The following is a 17,342-nucleotide window of genomic DNA, read 5'->3' on the forward strand; positions in this document are numbered from 1 at the left end:
AGATTAGTCATGTTTACACTCCCCGTGAAGCTCTACATGTGACACATTCATTTCCAACAAACTTAACTTTGTATAATTGAAAGTACATATAGTTTTGAAGGAACATTGTTACTTTCAGAGCAAAACTCTGACCAACTCATGACCTCCATGTGATACTTGAGTGTCATATCTAACAGCCCTCCTGGGAGTGGAGCTCGCTGTGATTGGTCAGTAGTTTTACTATTAAAAAGCCTCTTCACCCGAAAAGCAGTAGCATTCTCTGGCGGTTTCTTCTAACTGCAGGAGAGATGCTCACTTTGTGGCATTCTCCGGTGGTTTCTTCTAACTGCAGTAGAGCTGCTCACTTGGTCTTCCATGTCCTCAACTTTGACTGCCGCACCCTGATCTTCCCGCTCTGAAGCTGAAGGCCTCGTCTCTCCATCAGGCATCAGACGTTGTTGCACTTGCATCCCAATCCAAGGACGCGGCAAGTATTGAACTTTCATCTCTAAACGGGTGTTTCATAATTACAATTGGCCTCTCAATCAATATTCCAAATTTAACAGATTATCTGCTGCTTCGAGTGAAAAGACTTTTAAGTCTCCAAGCCACCACTCTGTTTCACATTAGGTTTTCACACTCATATTCTCAACCAGCATTTTCATCATTGTTTGTAATTTTATATTCTATGTTTATTGTTGTTATTAGTTTGTTTGTTTAGTTAGTAATAAATGTTTTGTGTGTATACAGTTGTTTCCTGTGTTTTCTATGGCTTACATCCAGTCACTTTACGTATCTGATCTTTAGTTACCTAAGCTCTAAGTTAATTCCCTTAACTTTACAAAACACTCTTGACTGATCACCAAGAGTAAACAACTTATTAGAATTTTTGTGCTGACTCTGAAATTATATCGGTGGACGAATAATGTAAAGGTTGGTATTAATAATTTTAATTCACACAATCATTTTCTTTGGTGTGAAAATAAGCACATCTTATTTTCCACACTAAAACCCTACACAGCCAATATCAATACTATAAAGTTTATTACTTTTGAAAAAACACACGTATACACCCAGCCAACCTTCTGGCTGATGATTTTAGGTTTTCCTGAAGAAAATAGAGATAATCCTTCTTCATTGTTTATTTTACTTAAAGCACCAGCTCCACTGGCACCAAAACAGCCCCAGAGTATGATGCTACCACCGCCATGCTCGACAGTAGGTCTGGTGTCTTACTGGTGAAAGTCCTCCTATTCTCTTCTCTAAACATATTTCTGATCATTGTGGCCCAAAAGCTCAATTTGTGTTTCATCTGACCACAGATGTTTCCTCTCGAAGGCCTTTTCTTTGTCTAGATGACAGGCAGCAAACTTCAGTCGAGCCTTAAAGGTGCCGTTTCTGGAAGACGGGCTTCCTTCTTGCATGGTGTCCTCTCAGACCAAGGCAACGTGAAACACACTTCACTGTGGACACGCAGCTTCTAATCCACTGCAGACCTGCTCTCTGGTGATTCTTGGTTAACTCTTGACCATGCTGACTTACTGTCTTTCAGGTGATGTCTTGTTTGTTCTTCCTGCAGTGACACAACTCTACCCTGCGTTTTATACCTACAACGGGTTGCACAGATCATTTTGTAGCAGCTTTGAAAAGGCTCCAAGTGACTTTTTTATTTGTTCAAGTCAGTGATTTGTTTCTTTAGATCTTGGCTGAGCTCCTCAGACTTGTCCAGACTTTTTTTTTGGTGTTTATGGCATGGTCTAATAGGTGTACCACACAGGCCCTCAATAAGTTGCTTTAGATGAGACACCAGCTGCATCGTAATCACTTCAGTTCAGAGGCCATGCCATTGATCAGCACAGCTTTCCACGTCAAAACTGATCATTCAAGTTTTGTAAGTATATTTTTGACACAGCAGATCTTCTCAGATCCTTTTCAGAAGACCTACAACAAATATATGAAGTAACCAAAACGTATAGTTTCTATTTTTGTCTGACAAAGACACGTGTACTAATGATCCAGTCATAGAAACTTCAGAGTTATAAGAGCGATTGAAAACTCATGACTGCCACGGTATACATGGTCTGTTTTATTCACCACTGTAAGCGCAGACCACAGCAACCTCCTACAACAAGAACCAGACATCATCACAAGGGCAGACACCCAACAGCAAGTCCTGAGTCTCAAGCATGAAGAACTGGACGGACCCAAACCTGATATCCAGTCCTACTGTCTGACGACTGCTCTCTATAATCATCTGGCAAAAAAGCACCAAGACTAGCCCACCAAAGGGAGGACAGTCTTGGTCATGAAGGATCAAGGGTACAAAAGCTCTTAACTCATGGCCAGTAACCTGCCTTTGCACAAGGTGGAACCTCCTCTCAAACACAGCAGCTAAGTTGGATTAATGAGTTTCAGAGCTACTATCCACGAACGCATCAACATAGTTGCCCCATAAGTGGGCTGTTGCAAATAATACAACATTCCCAGCTGACAGCAACATCAGGAGAAAGAGCATGACAAAACTGAGAAGGTAAAGCTAAAGGAACGGCCAGGTGTAGAAGATCAAGTGGTCAAAAGAAAATGGGAGCATTTGAGTTTGTGACTGAAAAACTGGCTCCAGCAGATTCCAGGTCCAACATCTGAGGTTTCCATCCAGAAGAGTGCCGTCCTAGACACCGTTTACTGCACAGAACCCTCAGACTCTCTGGCCTTGGGTAGATGAAGCTAAGTTATTTATGTTTCATCATTAATTATTCTTTTTCTCCAGAAACTAGATGGATAAAGGTTGGAAAGCAAAACCAGATACCTCCAACATATCCTTTCTTTGTATCGTGTGCAGATCACAGTAGGTCAGAGCTTTGACATCAGCGCTGGATTTTCCTGGCAGGCCATACAGATTAATGGGCTCCCCAAAGATATCGTTCTTCCCTGGGAGACAAGAACATGTGGTCATGATTTGAGCATAGTAATCTTGATGTGTTCATGCAGGAGACCTTATGGTGACTCTTGAAAGAAGTTCCTAGCCTGTACCTGAGAGTCACACCAGCACCTACCCAATATAGCTACCACCACATCTCCTTTAAGGATCTCTATGGATCCTCTGGAGATAAAGTACAGAGCAGATATAAGGTCTCCAGCATGGACCAGGGTGTCACCAGGAGGAGCGTGAGTCGTCTTGAACCTCATTGCCAGGGCCTTCAGACACCCCTTGGTGGATCCTAGACACCAGAACAAATGCAATGTATTAGTTCATGTGTTTTTTTAGTTAGCATGCAGTAGTGGAGTCAAAAGACATCAGGGATCATTTTTGATGAGTCGTAGCAAAAGAGAGAAGCTGTTTTTTATCATTTTAAAAACCAAGAGCAGTTTATGGGATGAATGTCACAATTAAATCCTCTAAAAAATGTATTTCATCAAGTCATTTCCTTTACATGCTTTTTCATAGAAGAGAGGGACGATTATGAGCCATTCTGTCTGTTCTGATCTTTATAGCCTGGTGAACAGGTAGCCACCGGAGCTGGTCTATGCTAGTGAACTGTAGCGTGCTTCTATTAATGGTTTTTACCTTGGATCACCCAGCCTATCCTGAAAAAAACACTATTTATGACAATCTATCTTTGGCTTGCTCTACTCAAGCACCTCCTTGGTAATATAATGCTTAAAGTGGCATTTTGATTCTGCTAGGTTAGCAGTCAGCCAAATAGGAAGTAATGGCTTCTGGCTCTCCATCTCCTTCTCTCTCCTGCTCCTTGTGCCACAGATTTAGTTATTCCCCTGCCTCCTTTAGTGATAATGGTATTTGTAATAAATGCATTACATAAATAATAAATGCACCGTAGTTTAATCGTAAACTCAAGCAAGTCCAGATTGTTATGATTGTTACGGGTTGTCCAGTTGTTCAGTTGTTACGGGGGGTTTGGTTCCTTCCCACTGTTGCTCAGAGGGAGTCCAAAGGCTGCTCTGGATTGTTGGTTCTCTGTTTAAACCTGTGAGGTCCGTACCGGACTATGTTAAGGCTGTGAGATGACATCTGTTGTAAACTGCGCTGTACAAATAAAACTGAATTGATATAACCTGTGACAGAGTCTGCAAATTGTACATTGTCTGCACTTATAAAGCGCCTTTCTACCTCAGTGCTACTCAAAGCGCTTTACAGTGTTCCTTATTCACACACATTCATTCACCAACGGCCACGGAGCTGCCATGCAAGCAGCTGCTGCCACTGAGAGCAACTTGGGGTTCAGTGTGTTGCCCAAGGACACTTTGACATGTTGGAGGGTGGGGAATCGAACTGTCAACCCGCTGAGCCACAGCCGCCCTCTGTGTGCTCATTAATGTCGCCGTCACAGGAGTCACCAGCTGTAGTCAATCACAATCATTCACCAGAAGTTCAGAGGCCACGGCACTGAGAAAATCTGATGAACACAGCTGTCTACATGACAGAAACTGATCATTCAATGTGCTGTGTGTATACCTTTGGCCCAATTGATTTTATCATATTGCCAGAACACCCATAATAAATATTATGTGTATGTGATTATGTCTTGTGACAAAGATGCATGTGTTTCATTGATTCATCATAATAAATTCAGAGCTATAAGAGTCATTGGAAACCCAACACTGTCATATGAGACATGGTCTTTACAAATGTATGGAAACTTTGTTCACAACTGTACGTCTACTTTTGATTTGCGATGCCAAACAGTATTACCTTTGAAAGCCTTGCAGTTCTGAAGCAGCGATCTGTTGAGATGGAGACAAATGTCTGCTTGGAGACACTCTGGGAAACCCTTTAAAACCTGGAGACAACAAGAGAGGACAAAGTTGTGTTCATACCAATGTGAACCTGGTGTGACCAGTGTTCAGCAACAGTTCTTGTGTTCTAGATGTGTTTATACAAAAGTGTTTGATGCAGTTAGAATACACTTACCAGTGTCACCTATCCACTGATAAACTGGTAGGTAGTTACAGCCCACAGCTCAGTAACCATCGACATCACAAATGCTCAGTGTCATACCTGCTTATGACTGCTTTTGGCCATTACTATGTGTACGCTATTCTCTAGCTGTGAAACTTCCATGTTACATATTCCTAGACAAAATTCTATCTGATCAAATTACCATGAACAAGTTGCTAAAAAACTAAACTTTTGGCTTGTGGAGATTGAAAGGAGACTGAGGCTACAGCAGCTGTCTGTGTTCACTTGTTGGTATACCAGCTTGGTTATGGCTGCATTCTTTCATAAAATGGAAGGATTGTTTATGGATTTCTTTTTTCCATCTCCCCCCATAAAGGAAGCTGACGTTTGAAGACAAAAACATTAAAGCATGGTGAACTTTTGTCATTATTGTTATTACACATAGCAAAGTATTAATTATGTCTGTTTCAGTCAGATAAGATGAGCTTAACTCCAGATGAGGTGTAAGTCTGTATGGCTGACAGAGACCAAAGTCTTCCATACTCACAGCATCCATATCGATGCCGTTAGTGTATGACCATGCATGTTGGAAGTACTCCTCCAGTCGCTGTCTCAGAGGGTTGGGAATCTGGTGGAAACGTATGAACTCTCGAACTCTCATCATCTGGGCGTGGTAGCGTGCTGTACCAGAGTAGAGTCGCTGGATAATGGCTGACACATTTCCAAAGATACTGGCATACATCAGAGCTGCAGAAGACAGCGAACCAGATACCTTTTGTTATGTTCCTATTACTGAAACAGAGGACAGTAATAATAGTTGATTACCAGCGGGGTGGCTCTGCAACTGTTTATGGACAATTCTTTGAGTGACTTTGTTGTTGTATAGGATACTGGAGATTAATTAGTACTTAGCAACAATGGAAGAGTCAATTTGACTATTGCAAGTCATTATTACTTAAGTAGGGCGGGGAAAATTACCTGCAGAGGTGTTCACAGTCGATAAAAGATAAAGGGATGTAATTCCTGCCACGCCACACACCTCCTCCGCCCTCATTCCCTCTACCGCTGTCAGCTAAGTGTAGTTTTCTTTAGCATTGTGTCCGTAGTTTTACTTCTGAGTGGACAGTGTCTGTATTCAGTGCTCACTGTCTAGTGTTTTCCTCAGACCACTGTTCGGCCCTGTTGGCATCCAGCAGAGTCGCTGCAGGTTGGTGTGTATTCTGTTACCATCCCCACCTGTTCTAGTCTTTTCTAGCTTAGTGTTACCAAGTCCTGGTTAGCCCCGCTCTGGGTACATTTACTTGTGATATCATTCATAGTAGCTAACTTAGCGCTAGTTAGCTTCTTGTCCAGTCTGGGCTTCCATAGTTGTTTCCTGTTCACGTGCTCCCTACGAATCTCCCGCATTCTCGTCTTGTCCTGCACTCTGTCCCCAGAGACATCAGCTCCCAGTATTCCCTTCTGTGTCCTGTGTTATCTGTATTTTGCACCTTTCTAGTAATAAATCATTATTCGCTCGTCTGCTGTGTCCTTGTCATCAGTCTCTGAATCCCAACAACAAATACAACAGGAACTCCATCAAGAGAGATGAGAAGCTCCTGTGCCACCTTTCCAAGCTAAGTAAAAACTACAATTTCAGGTGCTGAATATCGGATTTGCTACCACCTGCCCAACAACAAGCACATGGAAATACATAAATGAGTGGCTGGAGTAACTATTATTTCAAACATCACAGTGATGTGCAACCTGCTTTGTAGCTCCATTACTTCTCTCAGTAAAAACCTCGTGGCTGCTCGGGATTCTTTGAGACCTTTTTTAATGAACAGGTTATTTCTGTGAGATGTTGCTGACTCTAAGCACAACGTTAACATTTTTAGTACTTCCTTCAGAAACACTCATTTTAAGCCAAAATGTCTTTACTTCATTCGCTAGCTGGTCATTTATGGCAAAAAGAGCCTCAAATTTTTCATGTAAAACTTACCACCAATTAGCATGATGCAAATTGAGAAGATCTTCTCAGAATTGGTGTTTGGGGAGACATTCCCAAAGCCTACGCTGGTCAGACTACTGAAGGTGAAGTAGAGAGCTGTGACATATTTATCTCTAATGGAAGGACCCGACCCAGTGACGGATTCATTGTATGGTTTCCCCAGCTGGTCACCCAGATTCTCCAACCAACCAATTCCAGCTGATGTTGCCCGCTCCACATTACCTATGGCATACCTAGGGTAAGACGACAAATGGTTAAAGTTCTCTACTCAGTACTCGATCCAATTCATCAGAGGAATCACATACAGAAAAAAATGTCCTATTCTTTTATGTTGTTATTACTATCATCATTATTATCATTGTAATGATCATCATGGGCTGCAGGTGTCTCGGTGGTTAGCACCGTCACCTCGCAGCTAGAAGGTCGCCGGTTGGCGTCCCGGTGAGGACACCTGGGATCTTTCTGCCACCAAGCTGTGACACGCTGTAAATAAGTCCATGGAGAGCTTCCATCACCTCCCACATGGCTGCCCCACCAGTGAGTGGTCAGACCTTGATGTACCTACGATTCCTGCTGTGTCCACTGTGACCAGGTCATTCTCTGAGGCTTTGGTTTTGTGTGGACCCAGATGCAAACAATGGAGAGCAGTATGGTAAAAAGGGTAATTTATGATACAGAAAGTCTCAGAATTGTGCAGTGGAGGGTGATGCCTGGCTGCCTTGGTGGTGGACGACTGGAGATTGATGTTCACAAAAGTTCTTAGCTCTTTATAGTCTCGTAATTAGAAGCTTTGATTCCCATCAGGGACAGACACATATTCCTTATACCTCTGTTAAAATAATACAAATTTGTTGACAGGGCCCAACATGGCACTGTCACATGATGTTAATTTAACAATACAACTTCACGGTTATTTGATTTTGACTATAACTTGTGTACTACGTGAGCCAAATGAAAAATTCCTTCCTTCTGGGTTCAATGGAAAATTCCATAAATATTGGAAATTTTCTAAAATTATTGAAAAGTCACAATTTTTAAAGACTTTTCACATGTTTCAGATTTGATTTAATCTCCACAAAAGTTCCCCAGTCAAAGCACCACACTGTACATAAAGTATTACTTTTCTTTAGTTTAAGTTACATACAGAATACATACAGGTAAACCGAGTCAGGGAGTGTCAGAACCATTTGAAAGTATTAGCTAGTTTAAAAATGACATTGAATGATGTAGATTCTTGACTTGAACTGGTGCAGTCTGTTTAATATACCCAACACTAAGGACACAGTGTCTTATCATATTATATGTACAACACATACAACATGCGCTAAAGTGATGAGATGTCATTAAAATACCACAAGAAAAATTATCTGTGATCACAGTCTTGTGATATTTCTTTCAGTATCTTATGAAAAGGTAAAGTTTTAGTGCTAATGTAAGGTTTCTGCTGCAGGGCTTTCTTTTACTGAAAATAGGGAAAGCTGTTATATAATCTCTATGAACCAACATACTTCTACATAGCAACAAGTGAAAAGAGGGAGAGAAGTGAGAGAGAAGATTCCACTACTGTGAAGCACCTGAACAACATATAGCATAGCTAATGCCACTGCAAATATCTGAACAGTGATGCCAGTGAAAATAAAGCAGCTGTGTGATGTGTGCTGCAGCTGCTTGCATACTGGTGCTGCTGCTAATTTTGCAGGTCGAGGTTTCTGCAGAACACGAGTAGAACAGAGTGATATACCAGATGCAGGCCAGCCAGTGGGCGATGAGGGCAAAAGTGCACATAAGGAGGAAGAGGACAGCAGCCCCGTATTCAGAGTACCGATCCAACTTCCTGGCAACACGAACCAGACGCAGCAACCGAGCTGTCTTCAGTAAGCCAATCAGAGTGGTGGTCTGTTAGAAGGAGAGCAGAAATGTGACGATGTGAATGGATCAAAAATGGAATGTCTGTAAACACTGAAAACCATCTAAAATCCATAAAGACGACACTTCCTGGCTGCCAGATACGATTCTTCTTTCTTCTCTTTCTGCCATGTTTCTTGTTTCCCTGCAATCAGTCTTTTTCTTTTTAAAACAGGTTACCATCACCTCTGATCCCACCATCATCTTGTTTCTTGTGTCCTTCACCCTACCTCTCCCTCTCCACCTGCCCTAACCACTTCCTCTCCTGAGCGATAGATGAGGAGGTCGAAGGGAATGGCGGCCACCATGTCAATGAGGAACCAGCCTTTGAAGTAGTGGACTGCAATCCGAGATGATTGGCTCACCACCTTTGGAAACAAAGAGCAGAGGGTAGCTAACATCCATCACATTCCAAGTAGCATACTGTAACCTTCAAAGGACCAGTGTGTAGGATTTAGAGGACTGTATTATCAGAAATGGCACATAGTCTTCCTTTGAGTACGACTATCTGTAACTACTAATGGTTGCATTTACAACATTGCATTAACTTACAGTTGGCCCTCTACAGCTACTCTTACTTCCACATTGCCATGTTGCTCAGTCATGTTTCAGTCAAGTGTCCCAGAAATAACAAACCTAACATTTATTTATTTATTCGTTTATTTGGGCCGGACAATGCGTACTAATGAACGTACAATCTCAGGTTGCAGTAAATACGCCAGATTTAGCACAAGGCTGATTTCCATCCGGTAACGGATGGCTCTTCCAAGCTGAGCTGGATGGAGTCTATAATCCTTGAATCCATCTATGCACTCAAGCCTGACCTTCATTTGTGGCGTCATCATTGGGCTTCATGCCATCAGTCTCTGAATGAGCCATTTTAGGTCACTGTGTGGAGTGTGACTCGGTCTCTTTCTTGAGGAATTAAAGGTTCATTAAAGGAAATGAGGGTTGAAATCTCTTGTCCATTTTATTTATCCAGACACAGATGTGAATCTTAATTGCTATGACGATTTGTCTTGATGGTTGCCATGGTTCTAAACAAAGAATACACATACAACGTCTTACCCAAAAACACCCGCTTTCAAATCATGGTAAAAAAAAATTGCAAATGTAAGTACTATGAACGTCCATCCGTTATCTGTATCTATTGACTGCTTTATCCTGTGGGGGGAAGTTGAGGAGCTGGAGTCTATTCGAGCTGACTTTGGGCGAAGGCAGGGTTCACCCTGGACAGGTCGCTAGTCCATCAACCCTAACCACAACTGTACCATGCCATCTGCAAAAAGCAGAGACATAACTCTGAAGTTCCCACACCAGACACCCACCTCAAGCTAGCTGTACCTCGAGATCCTGTCCAAGAATATCACAAACAGAATTGGGCAATTCTGGTGGAGTCCAACACCCAGTGAACACATGTTTGACATCATGCTGGGAATCAAACAAAGCTCCCACTTTGGCTGTCCAAGGACCAGATGTCCCCTTACCAATAGACCATCTCACTCTGCTCTCCAACAGTAACCCCCACGGTACCTTGCAAGGACGTGGTCATAGGCCAACTGCAAGTCCACAGAACACTTGTAGACTGGATGGTTAAACTCCCATGTCCCTCTTTTTGAAAGTGGGAGCCACCACTGTTTCCATCTTCCACGCGATACAGAATAGGCCAGCCAGCCACCACCTCAACAGCACCTCCCACAGGGAGCCTTCAGCATCTCATAGCAAATCTCATCTACACCTGATGGTTTGCGCTGGGAAAATCTCGTAACTCCCTGAACTCCAGCAAAGATATAGGCGAGGTTTCCTCCTAGCCGACAGACTCTGCCTCCTTAACAGAGGATGTTCTAGCCAGGTTAAGGAACAACTACAAGTGCTTATCTGACAGTATGCCCAGTCTGGGTCAGCAGTTCTCCCACCAGGCTGAACATAGCTTGAGTCAAGCCCTGCTTTCTTTCCTGGCTCACTGAACTTACCAGACACTCCCTAAGGCTAACCAAAAAGCCTTCTCCATAGCCTCCCCGAACCCCTCAATTTATAAAGTTGGAGGGACACAGTTACACGAAGCCACTATTAATTGCCTTCTTGTGAAGATGAGGTGAAATAAACTTGTATTTTCTAACAGACTCAGAGTACCACAATGACATCTTTGCTTATATTTCCCTGGTATCTACAGTTGAAAGCATTTTATTGAGCAGATACTTTGCCTAACATTTAAACTTCTAATCTAACACTCTTTAAATTAGGTAATAATTAAATAATTGGTGATTTAGTGACTCTACCAGTCATTTACAAAGAGAAGGTAAGTTTGCAAATCTGTTAGTCAGTTAATCAGAGAACCAGATCAGGTCACCTCATCGTTTGAGTTCACATATGTGGTCCTAAAGTTGATGATGATATCGACAATGAACATGATGTCCACGACAAGATCCACAACGTTGAGGAGAGAACAGGAGTAACCACAGGTCTGTATGGCTGCTTCTTCTTGGTCACTAGAGGAAAATGCATTAAAAAAAATAAGAAATATTAATATATGTTTAAGGTCAAAGAGAGAATGAACCATCTACAAGAAAAAAAACATGATGTTGCAGTGCAGAATATTCAGACCAACATCATGACACCACAAAGGTATCAAGGAGCTCAAGGCAAATGTACAGCCCTGCATAGCAATTTTATATAATGTGCTACATATAAAGTTTGTCTGCCTGAATAAACCTTCTTTGTAGGTTAGATTGCCTTAAATTGTTAGCTCTTTCAGTGCTATCTATACCATCCAAAGATGAATCAAATCAGGCTTCTCATTTTTACATTCATGTCTAATGTTTGGCCGTTAGACGTTTCCTGGAAGAATTCTCCTGTGGGCAGCACGTCGTGGAAAAGAGAAAATCATGGGGACACTATGGTTTACCACTTATATACACTTAGAGCATGATAAATATTTTGTCCTGTTTGGCCTGAGGATGGCACCAGAGGAACTTATTAATACTATCAGAGCTCAGTCTTTGCTGAGGAGTTGAAACGTGCCCCAACAACGCCCTCCAATGCAACAAAACTAAAACTAAATAAAACTTTTATCTTCCTAATTAATGCAGGTGAAGTGAGCTTTAAATCTAATGTGAAGCCCCACCGACCTTAGTAAAAATGTGGCAGAATACGGTGTGAATATCGCTGTATAAATCACTAAGAGCAGAATGACCCAGTCCCACACAGCTTTGAATGGACTGTAGTGAAGGATTGTCCACTTCTGGATCCTTGGGGTCTGCAGTTTATACTCTGGTAACACATCAGGACTCAGGGATAGCACCTAGAGGAAGCACAAAGGCAGGTCAGTTTTGTGTATTTCTGTATTCCCACGACCACATTTCCCTTCCCTACTTTAGTCTCTGCAATGTGCATGACTGCTGTTGGGCTGCTTCACTGCATCCATTGTCATACGACTTCTTCATGTAATGGATGGTGGGACTACTGATGTGAAGGATGGGGCCTCAAGCCCCAGCACCACCCAGCTGCCACAGCTGGGTCCCTGAGTGAGGCCCTATCAGCTCCAGGGGTGTCTCAGGGTGGCTGACCCTGTGCTCCTCCAGCTTCTTACAAATAATTGGTGATGAGGTTCTAGCTGAGTTTACGTCTTTAATGACTACGTCGAGTGAAATCAGAAGTCCTCAGATTCCTAACTTGAGTCCGACTCGATTCCAGGCCATAGAATATGACATGACTTGTTTCATTCTGTGTATTTATAGCACTTGTGTTCATTTCAGGACGGTATGCATTTTCCTTGCTGTGTTTACTCAAAGTGTTTTCTTGCTGTGTGTACTGTTATGCTACGCCGGCGGCTTTGGATCGGGTGGTAGAGCGGGTCGTCCACTGATTGCAAGGTTGGCAGTTCAATCCCCCCTTACTGCTTGTATGATCACAACATTTAATCTCCATACAAATAGTACACTACCTTAACAAATGTGTTTGGAAGTCTGCAGGTAATACAACCCAGACGAGGATAGTCAATCAAAGATGGATGGATGGATGGATGGATGGATGGATGGATGGATGGATGGATGGATGGATGGTGGACTTAGTTTGGAGCAGAGACATGAGAGTAGCACAGTCGCTCCACTAACCTGGGTGACTTTTTCAGTCACATGATGCGTTCTGTCCATCAGTTTGCAGGGAGGCCTGATTTCACTGGGGGGTAATGCCACAAAGGTTTCTGCCTTCGTGTCCAGTAGACTCTGGGTCATCTGCTGCATGCACACAAACCACACACACATAAAGATACCTAACCCTAACAGCAAACACAAAATAAAAATCACAAAATGCTCACATTATTACATCTTACTGTGCATTTTAGGCATTTAGATGATTATTCAACTCAGAAAAAAATCATCAATTTGCATTTTTGGAGTCAAATGTAAATACAGGAAGTCATATTATTGAGTGAGAATATGAAAAAATGCGATAATAAGAATTGAATAACCACAATCTAAAAAAATCTAAAATCAACTTGCCGCTCCTTGTTTATGAGGAACAACCTGATGATGTTTCAACTGTCAAGCGATTCCATTTCTTTGACAGCAGAGCCCTGGTTTTCTAAACTCAGCTTTTGGTCACTGATGTAACACTAAAGTGTGCAGGGGCTGAACAGCTTAAATGCAATATAACTGAGCTTAAAGCAGTCCAGTGTAAAACAGCACACACAGACACTACACAGTGATTCATTCACAGTATTTGTAGCTCAACAAATATTATAATTTCTTTTTATTGCAAAATTGTACTTTGCTTATATGTTGGAACTTGGTGGGTGAATTAGAGCGTGGAAAGACGGCTGCCTGTACATCTGCACCACTACCTGGCTGTTTGGCCGACAGCACAGATCAGCGTCTGCTGTCCCAACTGGAACACTTCCCTTTCTGTTGGTCACCATTCGAGCTGAAGGAGAGAAACAGACAGAACTCCTGTTGCATTTAGATTTATATTTCAGTGGGTTTATGGAAGCCAAGTGGATCATGGCTGAAAGGCGAAACACAAAGTGTCCTCCAGCTCCAAACTCAAACATGCTGTTAGGTTTTCTGACACCTGTGGCTGTAAAGTTGCTCCCTCATATCTATAATGGGCAGAGAAGGTCCAGAGAGTCCTAAAAGGCAGCTTTTGAATATCTTTTAATAGTTCCTGATAGTTGCTCAAAAATCGCCTGAAATTTCTGTGCCAAAAAACAAGCTGAAAGTGAACATGTTTTTGAACAATCTATCTGATAAAGTATTTCATATATCCATCTGAAATGTCTCACATAGCCTTATAAACAGCCACATCTTAAGATTTCATGTTTGACACAAATCGTTCTGAAGTGTGATGATTTGAGGTGGAATGAACTGATGTTAAAAAATATTTTTCAAATTGTGTTTATTGTGTTTATTTTCTGTAGGTCCTCCACCAACTCCCCAACTGGTTGCTTCAGATGTTGTACTCCACCCCAGACACGCCCACTGCAAGTCATAGCACAGTCATGACTCGATAGTCGACAGGTTTTCAGACATGACATTTGATGTCACCAATCAGGATAACGCCGTATTATCTGAATGAACAATCCCACAGATTGGCTACGTTCACACTGCAGGACTTGATGCTCAATGAGGATTTCTTTGTGAGTTCCTTCACATTTCCAGTTAAATGCGACTTGTATGTGAACTGCTGTGTGAACTGTGAAGTGTTCCCCGACTGCGCCAAGTATTCGGATATTCATCATTAATTGGATGCGTGTTGCTCAGACTGTCATGAAAAGACCAGATCCAGGTCGAATTTGGGTCACTTCAGCTGCTGTCTGAACGTGTTGACCTTTGATGTTGACTGACGGGCCGTGACCAGAGCACCGGTCAGTCAGGCTGAAGTCCAGCGATGCGTAGTGTTCTAACAACACAATAGTTATTATAACAACTATGAACAATAATTAACAACTAATGAGCCTTCCAGCATCAAGCCTTGCTATCCGACATAGAAGAAGGTTTTACATTTAGTGTCGGGTTATCCAGTCACGACTGTACATCTGTATTATTTTTTTTCAACACTGATGTAGTTATTGTTAGCCTTGTGTGACTCGGCTGTTCCTGACTGCGCCTCTCATTGCCCACAGCCTTCGTTAACTCACTCATTCTGCCACCTGTCACTGTGCTCAGCAGCTCGTTAGTTATCGGTGCAGCACAACACTCAAGGCTAACTCAAACAAATTACACTATTTACACAAAACTAATATTTCTGACAATAAAACTTCATTCACTCATGTGTGGCTCCTTGTGGTTTCAGTGACATTTAGGTGAGCTTAGCAGTGATGTTTTGGGCTTTTTGTGTTGAAGGGGCTGTCTCACGCATGGCCCTATCACTGTATGTGCAAAGAACTGGCACTTTAATTTTACGTTCATTATTTTATCTCATTTAAAATGTCTCAAGTGCTACAATGGGTACCAGAAGTCCATATGGCCTGTAGGTGAAGGAATCTTCAGCCTGAATATTTTCCATCAGCTGCCTTCAGCAGTAGATTGCTTACAGACTTTTAGTCATTTCTCCTCTTTTGAAGTATAAAAGTCAGCAGGACTTCTTTTGAGGAAATAGTTTTGGTTGGTAGGTTTAGCTGCTGCTAAGTTTCATACATGTTCTGAACACCGAGTGGTACCGACAGGAGGCTGACTGAGCTGGATTAAATCCAGTGGTATTCTTACCAGTACAGCTGTGCCTCGGTTGCAGCCTCTTTTCCCAGTGACTCTGCTCACTCTTGATGTCATCCACTGAGGAGGAATGTTTTAAACTCCCACAGCTGCCATCCAACCTGGTGCAAAGAGGGTTGACGTGAAAAAGAGAGTGATGTGGACCTCTTTCCACAACAAAATGTACAGAACCTGTAAGCTATTTGTCAAACGTCTGCATTGACATTAAAAGGAGGTGCGCCCCCCATAGCGTGTCTGATACCCACCCACCCAGAGCTAATGAAACATGCAGCACACAATACAGGAACACAAAACACATGGAAGAATACAGGGCATCGTATTGTGTTGTTAACAATTTGTTGCATTTGATTCACCAAAGCTACAGTTGTCCTGCAGGTTTCAGCTGTCTGAGGCTTAGGATGAACCCAACAGTAGCCCGACACAGTGCACTAATCAGGACAGACTGGTCCCTCCTCTTGGAGCTCACAGCTGCCCTGGAAGGACAATGCTTAACACTTATAAGTCTTCAATTTCTGTGCTCTCTCAGTTATTCATCTGCATTATTTTCTACCCATAAGTTGGACTTGAACAGTTGTCTCATACTTTCCAGAGAATTCTCCTGCCCTTGGCTTCTGCCAGTGAGCCACCCCTCTCCCGCTGCGTCTTGTTAATTGTAAGAGCGGAAAAATCTGTTTGTGAGGCCCGGTCACCTTTACTTCATGACCCACCTCTGCTAAAAAAAACCTGGCTTAGAGATCCATTCATCACCAGATCATAAACTCTGTTACTGAGTCAGTCTCGGCCTCAGACATCGAACACCGGATCTGCTGGGCCTGCAGTTCGCCTCTCTAGCCTCCTTCCTCCGTCTCCCTCCTGCTGCTCTGCAAAACCCAACCAGCTTCAGACCAACTCCTTGTCCAGCCTTTGCTTGGATTCTCTGCCTGATCCTTCTGCAGCCAGCTCTGATCTGCTCCATGCGATGTCACTGCTCGGCTAACTCAGCTGCACTTCTCCTGCCAGCTCCAGCCTTAGTCCCAGTTTGCTGTGGTTCATCCCCTAATTTCCAAAGACTCTGTGTTTTATTTTAGTGTTTCATTTGTAATAAAATCACCTTGCAACTCTCCGTCTGGCCTGATTCTGTGACTCTGCACGTAGCTTCTTAGTCTAGCCTGAACACGAACACTTAATCTGCTTTAGAATAAATCAAGTTCAAAGTGCTTTCAGAATTGTTTTCTTCTTCTTTTGAGCAACCTTTTTAGTGCCAAGCAGCAATGTGGAGGTCCACATCTACAGAAGGAAGCAGCTCAATCAAAATTGAACATTTCAGGCTTGACAAAGCTGAGCAACGTTATTATGTTGGGGTATAGTGGAGAATGTCTTGGCTTCGGAACCGTTCTCAGACATCCTGAGTTAGGGGCGATGTCCAGTAAGTCCCACTCTGGAGCCAAACACCTCACTGACAGTATCTGTTGTAAAATGAAGTGGCTCTTTCTACTGGATACCGAAGCTGGTGTTGATCCAGCTGAAAAAGCAGATCACTTTACTGTTTGTCACATCGTGCTAAATAGCGAAAAATCCCTCATGTCAGGCGTTTATGGTCCAAGAGGGTTGTTATAGACTGTGTCACTGGTCCAAGGTTCATGTTTCTGGCTCATTTAAGGTCACTGCTGTATTATTAGGGTCCGAGGACCCCTACTTGATGCAGCAAGCAGGAGTCCTTGCCCTATTGTTCCCACTTCGTTTCTTTCTTTCTTATTAGGGTCCTTACCCTTAATTTGACCCCCTAAAAATGCTCAAAAACTCACCAAAATTGGCACACACATCTGAATCGGCGAAAAAATTTGATGCTCTAATGAAAAAAAAA

General features: G+C 42.6%; 1 protein-coding gene across 1 annotated transcript in view; it reads right to left on the reverse strand.

Moving 5' to 3' along the window:
* LOC103362177 (potassium voltage-gated channel subfamily H member 6-like) overlaps positions 1–17,342 on the reverse strand; it is a 37,657-nt gene that overhangs the window by 6,741 nt on the left and 13,574 nt on the right. The window contains exons 5-14 of the mRNA XM_008288467.1: positions 12,905–13,027; positions 11,921–12,093; positions 11,143–11,281; positions 9,041–9,160; positions 8,629–8,783; positions 6,879–7,120; positions 5,445–5,644; positions 4,691–4,778; positions 3,033–3,197; positions 2,786–2,907 (exon numbers count right to left, since the gene is read on the reverse strand). Coding sequence (XP_008286689.1) covers positions 2,786–2,907; positions 3,033–3,197; positions 4,691–4,778; positions 5,445–5,644; positions 6,879–7,120; positions 8,629–8,783; positions 9,041–9,160; positions 11,143–11,281; positions 11,921–12,093; positions 12,905–13,027 — 1,527 coding nt within the window. The remainder of the gene's footprint in view (positions 1–2,785; positions 2,908–3,032; positions 3,198–4,690; positions 4,779–5,444; positions 5,645–6,878; positions 7,121–8,628; positions 8,784–9,040; positions 9,161–11,142; positions 11,282–11,920; positions 12,094–12,904; positions 13,028–17,342) is intronic.

Source organism: Stegastes partitus, unplaced genomic scaffold (assembly GCF_000690725.1).
Source record: "Stegastes partitus isolate 25-593 unplaced genomic scaffold, Stegastes_partitus-1.0.2 Scaffold559, whole genome shotgun sequence".
NCBI lineage: Eukaryota > Metazoa > Chordata > Actinopteri > Pomacentridae > Stegastes > Stegastes partitus.